This window comes from Genypterus blacodes, unplaced genomic scaffold (genome assembly GCF_046128005.1).
Source record: "Genypterus blacodes isolate CSIRO-AG114 ecotype Tasmania unplaced genomic scaffold, CSIRO-AGI_Gbla_v1 ptg000007l_1, whole genome shotgun sequence".
Lineage (NCBI taxonomy): Eukaryota > Metazoa > Chordata > Actinopteri > Ophidiiformes > Ophidiidae > Genypterus > Genypterus blacodes.
In genome coordinates this window covers 4,189,628-4,197,103 of record NW_027466821.1, presented here as the reverse complement: position 1 = coordinate 4,197,103, position 7,476 = coordinate 4,189,628, and the positions used below count along the sequence as shown (strand labels likewise).

Genomic DNA, 7,476 nt, shown 5'->3' with positions numbered 1-7,476 from the left:
CAAGTCCAGACGGGAGTGTGGAGCTTCAACAAGCAGGAGTTCTGTAGATTACCTTGAATAGTTTATTACAGGATCAGACATCTACCTTGGGTGGAGGGATGGACAGTGGGGACATAGTGATCTGATGTCTACACCCCCACGGCGGGAGGGAGAGAGACAGAGGGAGGGAGAGAGATAGAAAGCAGTTATGGTGTGATTTAGTGTGATGTTTATGTTGTTTCCTGTTTGGTCTTCCCTCATGTGTCTGTGTTTGCCCTTTGTTATTGTTTACCACATCTGCAATCACATGCCACTTAACCTAACTATTACCTAACTACTAGTCATTCTTCGTTTCCTGTTTGTGTGACTTCACTTAGCGCCCTTGTGTGTTTCCCCTATTGAGTCATTTGATTGAAACTCCTGATTAGTTTCACCTGTCCCAGGTTAGTTTCCCCAGTAGATCTACAGTACACTGTACCACTTATTAATGAGAAATACACACAGATGTTCTTGCTGTTTCCTGTTGCTGGTAACTAATAACTAATAACCAACTTGGATTTGATTTGTTGGAGGGTGAATGAGAGAAGAAGAGCATGTTTTTACAGGAGTAGGCTTTAATTCTAACAATAGAGCAAAGTACCCTTCATGCCCATCGGGTGCTTTCCCCTAGTTTCACCCCCGTTACCCCCATTACATCCACGACCCACCAACCTTAGCCCCCCTGACCTGACCCCCCCCCCCCCCCCGCCCCCCCCCCCCTCTCTCTCTGTAAAGTGAGTGTGATGCAGATCTCAGCTACCCCAGGTGAGCTTTGTTTAATGTGTAACCACAGAGAAAAGAACACAGATATTTCATCATTTACTATTTTTTTATTTATTCTTCATCCAAATCATGCAGTTTAACCAAGCCGCCGTGTTTTTGTCTGAAGATGCTGAGCTCCAGCCTTCCTGCCCTTGACCTTTGTCCCGCAATTAGGTGCTAGGTTAGGGATGGGCGTTGAGGGAGGAGATTCACACCTGTACGAGACATCAGACTAAATCTTTATCACATTTAAACCTTTTTTTAGGAACAGACTTTATTTTGATCTCTGAGATGATGAAGATGTGATGCTAGAGGTCATGTGTTCTAACAGTTTACCAGTAGCAGTGTTGGGACCTCACAGGTAAAAACTGATTTCACATCAGATTATATGTTCTGTTATGTTAAAAATGCTTCTTTGTCTTTTTCTTCCTCAAGTTTCAACATGGAAGGAGGAAGAGTTTACCTGGATCCAGTGAAGAATGTTGCAGATTCCATTGACGTACACCTCCTCAACGGGAATCCTGCATGCAAGTCCCCAGATAGTTGTGGAACACTGCAGCTGTGAAAGGAGAAAATCAAATCGATCAAAACTGGAATTTTACATTTCATATAATAATGTAAATTCAGAGAGCCTTAACTTTGGTAAATGATTAAGTCTCAGAAGGGAAAACAACAGAATTCAGCTTGACAGATAGAGAGAGAACAAACAACCTGCTCTCAGCTTTGTTGGCTCATGATTTGGAGTTTTCAAGCTGAGTTTTCTTAAGAATTTATATTTCTGATGGCAGTTACTAATTCAAATCCAGTCTGGCATAGAGAAGTTAAGCTTTACCAGTCTGACTGCTTTACTGCTGCATTGTTCTTTTAACAATGACAATGAATAGAGAAGGAAACAGAAAGCATGTGATCTCAGAAAGAGAACTAGATGAGCGCAAATGCATTTAGGTTTTGTTCTCAGTCATTTATGTTTTATCCCCTGCTGTTGTTGAGATTCTTGAGATTCTGGCTGATCATGGCTGTGTTGATTGAGATGTTTTGAGCCTGACGCAGCAATGCACCTGTGGTTCTGTGACACTCTGCACACTGTGATGGTGGAAATGCTTTCATGTTTGTTTTTTTCTGAATTGCTAAAACCCTAAACCTCATTCTCTGGACCAAATGCTCAACAGCCTAAAGTAATTTGTTAATTTAATCAGTTATTTGGGAAAACCTTAATCAAGTTCAAGTAGTTAAACACTATTTTCAAATTGCTTATGCACTCTTTTTTTACACAACTCTTAACACATTCTCATTCATTCACAATTTGCACTGTGATGCGTTTGTGTTGCACAATAGTGAACGCAAAAAGAGAAAATAAATCAAAAGTGGAATTTTACAGTTTTGACATTTTATAAAATAATGTACTTTTAGTAAAGCTTTAAGATTTAAGAAACTTTATTTGTAGGTCACATGCAGTTCACAATGTTTATCACATGATACTTGTCTTGCACTTAATGTGAGTAAAAGTTTACGTAAGTTTACGGAATCCAAGGAAAGAACATTTTAGGCAACTGGACTTGCTGGTAAAGGCTTGAAGATGTTTCACCTCTCATCCGCAAGGCTTCTTGAGTTCTGATTTTATTTTAGTGCAACTTCAAACCTTTAAAAGACAAATGTATATGTACTTTAACCCTTAACCTGCACAAGCCAGGAAAACAATAGAAAATCATGGTCATTACCTTTGTTGGGACATGATTGAAGTTTTAAAGCAGCAGCTTAGCAGCAATCAACATGTTGACGGCAGCAAGTCCTGTATATATAGTCTCTGTGTGGAATGCAAACAGAAACATTACAGCTGTCACTGCGACTGACAGCGTGACTGCTTCCGCATTCTTTTAAATATGATTACCCTGCTGGTTACTGTAATTACAAGGAAAGGACACCAGGTCTGACACCAAAAGAGATGAGAGCAAATGCAAGAGCAATTAGGTTTTGTCTCCTACAGTTCTTGAGATGATCAATTCAGATTATGGCTGTGTTGATTGAAAAGTTTTTAACCTTATTCTGGGACACTTTGGGCACTGTGATGGTGAAAATGTTGTCACTATAAACTTCTACCTCGTCATGCTTTTGACAGACAAGCTGGTGTAAAGATGACTCACCAAACCGGTCTCACCAAGCCTCTCTCAACTGCTGAGAAACTGCCACAGGTCACACCTCTTCACAGAAACGCATGGGTGTGGTAAACAGGAAACAAAAACCTTTGGAACAGACTGAATACTAGCACTGTACTACTGCAGATTTTACTCCAAACACTACGACTACTCAATGTACTACTCTTCTCTTCCTGCCTTTCTGATTACTGCATTTGGTCTGTATTTGTTGTTTCACAATCACAGTCGCCCATTAGGTTGGAATAAAAAATCATTCTAACTTTATGGGCGACCTTGTAGTTGCCACTTCTATCTCCATTCCTGTCTCTGTGTGGTTCCTGACACTGCTATCTGTGCTCGGATCTGATAGAAACAGGCCTTGTGGTGACCATCTCTAGTGATGCTCTCCTGTCCTCAATCGGCTGAATGTGAGTGTTCTCCTCGGGCTAAAGGACAGGCGACTGATCTCAATATATTTTCTTTGTTCACTCTCTTCCCCGGAGAGACGCTGGAGACGCGATGGGAAAATGACCATGTGGCCAGGGGATGCAAAACACCCATCCTTTCTTTTGGAAAGTCAGAGGAGACCTTGACAAGGATCTGTGTGTCAGAAACATCCTCTTCCTTACACCAGACCCCGAGATCTCATTCCACCTCAAATTCACAGCTAAATAATTTATCAATATCTCATTAACAACTCCACCCTCACAAAGCTCAGACGCCTCAAAACTTCACAAAGACAAGTGGGTGTCCTCGCTACAACCAAACCTGGCATCGTTCTAATTAACGGGATGAGTTCATTAGCAGCTCTCGGGGTTAATGTGTTGTCCTACAGCAGATTAGTCAGAGGATTTCAGTGATGCCGGAGCATTCTAATTAGATCACAGTGGGTGCTGCCTGCTTAAGTGGATGGAGTGATGAAAGTCGCAGCGCTTCTCAGCAGCGACTTGATTACTGCGCCTCGTCCCTGCTCATAAAAGAGCCAACATCCACATGAAACAGGACTCTGTGAGATTAATTTAATTATACAGTATGCGTCAATAAAACTCAGGGTGAAGGATTGGTGAGGAAAAACTGCCATCTAATGGACAGAAATGGTACTACAGTTATCTGCGACAACGTATACTGTGACTTGTAGTTTTTGTAATAACCCTTTAATTGAATTTCCGTCAGAAAATTATTGATTTTTAAAATAAAAGCTGGTGTGCAATTGTAATAAGAGGAAGAGGAATTTTTAGATTTTCAAAATTTACACCCTAAAGATTATTTATTCTATTAAAAAAAATATAACTGATATTAAGTTATTTGTAGCTCATTCGCTGTTCTGCTTCAGGCTCATTCACTCTAGATTGCACAGGTAAGTGCCAACAAAATGAATGTGATAGACCAGAGGCTATATGGGGGGCTTTGTTATTAGGTCAAATATGTCCAAAATATGTAGTCAAAAAAGTAAGTTTTGTAAAAGATATATGCAGGATTGCACCACCATCACCAGTTTTACATCATGTCTTTAGCCTACATGAACGTGTGACCTTGCACAAATCCAAATTTAATTTCCTCCTCTATTACCTCACAGTAATCCGTCTGCTTTGACACATACTTATCATTTCAGCTATTAGCTTCTCGTATTACCCGAATCTTCTTTGCTCGTTCCACCCATCCCACTTGCCTTGTTCACTTTGTCTTCCTATCGTGTTTCGTGGAGAGCAGAATACAGAGATAAGCGGCATATTGCACTCCAGGCCCAGTCTTGTGATTGTGATGCAGCGGGTGTTGCCTTTGTGATAGCCAGAAGTGGAAGAGGAGGAAGAGGAGGAGGACAAAGGGGGGGGGGGGGGGGGGGGGGGATTATGAGGCTAATTCCCTTATAACTTTTTTCCCCTCATTAATCTCAGCGGCTGGTAGAACGTTCTTTAAATGCTAATGTCCAATAAAGATGTCAGCCGTGACATTTTACAGTGGCGGAGCAGGTGTGAGGGATGCTGAGCAAGTTGTTGTGGAGGAACTTTCCTCACTTTCCTCAATTTACCCCTCTCACATATTAATGTTAAGAACCCGGATTTCTTTGATTGAAATGTTACAATCAAGGGCAACAGTCGAGTCAGGTGTGTACAGAAAAAGCACCAATTTCTCAAAGGAATCAAACTTTTAATTCAAAACAAGTCAATTCTATAAACACATTCAGCTTTATTCACAAGAAATGACTGAAGGTTTATGCGGCAACAAGATGGAAGGAATACGTCACTTTCCAGGAAACTTTGGATAAACGGCAACATTTGTAAGTCTAAAAGCACCCACGCATTAATTAAAAACAATTAGAAACAGTCCCTTTGTGACAGAATTAGTGTCCAAGAAGCAAAATGAATGAAATGGTGTTCAGCTTTAGCGGGCGGCGACACTAAATGTTGGCATAGTACCGGCCTCTGTTCTCGTATTCTCTGTTGGCGAACTTGGCGTCCTTCTTGCTGTGCGGGATCCGTCCGAAGGGTGCGTGGTCGTTGAAGCACGTGTCGAAGACCTCGTCCACTATTTTCTCTGCGTCTTCTCTGCCAATGTTCCTAACAGCGAGGATGGAGCGCATGGCACGGGCTCTGACACACTCCTGCCCACACAGACACGCACAAGTAAGTAAGCGAGGAAACAAAATGTTGCTTCCAACCTTCTTAAATACACATTAGTGATGTCATCCTTTAAACAGAGCTACAACAATGATGTCATACTAAATTGTACATCTTAGAATCTTATAAAACTTGTGGGCTTGTGATCATCCGGGTTTATTCCTGGCTCTCAAGTGTTACAGAGAAGAGCTACTGCTCGGAGCAGGTACCTGATGATGCTGCTTCAGGCCAAAGTTGAATCTGTAGACTTCGTTGCTGAAGTTGCAGTCGCCACTGAGGTTAGCTGCCCGAATCTTAAGACAGAAGATCAAATACTTTTTCAGTGTTCAGTGAAGTGATGACGTATTGAGCAGTACTTATGTAAACAGAAACCTGACAAGGCCGCCGATGATTCACACACATCTAACTAATATGAAAGAGAGAACCAGATGATAACAGTGTGGAATCTCACCTCAGAACATGCCAGATGTCTGAAGTTGTTGAACCAGTCTACATGGGCCCGGCAGTGGTCGAAGGCGTGGATGAGCTCGTGTGTAAGCACTCGGTTCATATGGGACTGCTGGTGGATGTTATTCTGACACAAAACGATCTGGAAACATACAAAACAACATGAGACAGATTCAGAAGGTTAGACTGAGAAAGTCTGAGATGATAGGATGACGATCTCTGTCCGTCCAGTATAACCATCCATTTAAACATTACAGCCCAAGCTCACTATTTATCAGTCAGAAGCCTTGCACATGAGTGTGATGTGATCTCTTTACAGTCAAGATCTGGTTCTTACCTGAGAAGATTCTGCATCGAAGCCTCCGCTGACCTTCTCATCACAATCTTCACAAGCGAAATGTCGATCCTTTAACACTGCACTGTGGAAAGAGAGATCATCAACTTGCAATGTTTGTGTTTATTTGTGATCAGCTGTTTTGGTGTGCAAAAATGCCTGACAATTTGGTTTTCTTATTAGGAACAGAAGCAGCAGCAGCAGGATTTGCAGAAGCTTAACTGAAGTGATCAACTTGGAGGTAAATAAAAAAAAATGTATCAATTCAAATCAACAACACAAACAGTTATCCTGATTCTACATTACATACCATCCGGAACTCTTCATGGCGCTCAGGAGCAGTTTGGCGTACGGACCTGAAAGCACAAAGTCCTTAAGAAAGGCTACCTGAAGCTAGCACTAATCGTTTGATGTAATATGTTTGTGAATTTAACATAATGAGGGTAAACATCTTCATCAAACAATCTATGAGCATATCCCTGTCATTTCCGTTTATATGCTAATTAGCTAACCAGGCTACTTACTTGTGTCCAATGCGTATTGTAGCATGAACTGACATTTGTTATTGTAAGTGAACAGGGCTCCTTGGACTGCTCCCTTCTTTTGCTTCTCCGTATTCCTCTCCGGGAATAAATCATATCCATAATCCTCCTTTTCTTTAGACTGGTCCATTTTAACCAAATGTTAATTACAAGATGGAACGGTTATTTTCTGGATCGCTGCCGCTAGCCAGAAAGAAAGGTCGCCACCATAATTGTTTGGAAAGTCACGTGACATATCAGAAGGCCAAGGTTTTATATTTTTATATTTTATTTATTTTAAATGATTAGTTGGGTTGTGATTTGATATACAGACGTATAGGAAAAAAATATCGATTTAAAAAATCTATAAAAGCAGTTTTGTCACAGGCGACCCTGTGACAAAGATCGTATATACTCGATCGATGGATGCTGTCTATGACGGTGTAAAGTCGGGCCTTCACATTGAGGCGCGTGACCTCAAACTCAAGCTCAAATTGAGGCATATTACTTATTTATTTGCATGTATTCTATTTTATTCTATATAATTGTCAATGTTTTGTCTTTGCACATTCTATAAAGTTGGGTCTAATCTATAACTGGGTAAAGGGTATGATTTGTTGTGCAGTATAGACGATCTTTGGGTG

At 41.1% G+C, this 7,476-nt stretch overlaps 1 protein-coding gene and 1 long non-coding RNA gene across 2 annotated transcripts; both read right to left on the bottom strand.

Moving 5' to 3' along the window:
* Positions 1-908: 908 nt before the first annotated feature.
* Positions 909-2,795, bottom strand: LOC143000778 (uncharacterized). Its single transcript, XR_012963652.1, has 3 exons — positions 2,499-2,795; positions 1,244-1,339; positions 909-995 (listed from the first exon to the last, which is right to left on the bottom strand). It is a non-coding gene; the product is annotated as an uncharacterized LOC143000778 (long non-coding RNA).
* Positions 2,796-5,039: 2,244 nt separating this feature from the next.
* On the bottom strand, positions 5,040-7,074 carry atp23 (ATP23 metallopeptidase and ATP synthase assembly factor homolog). Its single transcript, XM_076152535.1, has 6 exons — positions 6,836-7,074; positions 6,622-6,667; positions 6,315-6,396; positions 5,982-6,119; positions 5,740-5,823; positions 5,040-5,514 (listed from the first exon to the last, which is right to left on the bottom strand). Exons 1-6 carry the CDS (start codon positions 6,981-6,983, stop codon positions 5,311-5,313), a joined length of 702 nt encoding a protein of 233 aa, XP_076008650.1. The 5' UTR covers positions 6,984-7,074; the 3' UTR covers positions 5,040-5,310.
* Between the last annotated feature and the right edge of the window lie 402 nt (positions 7,075-7,476).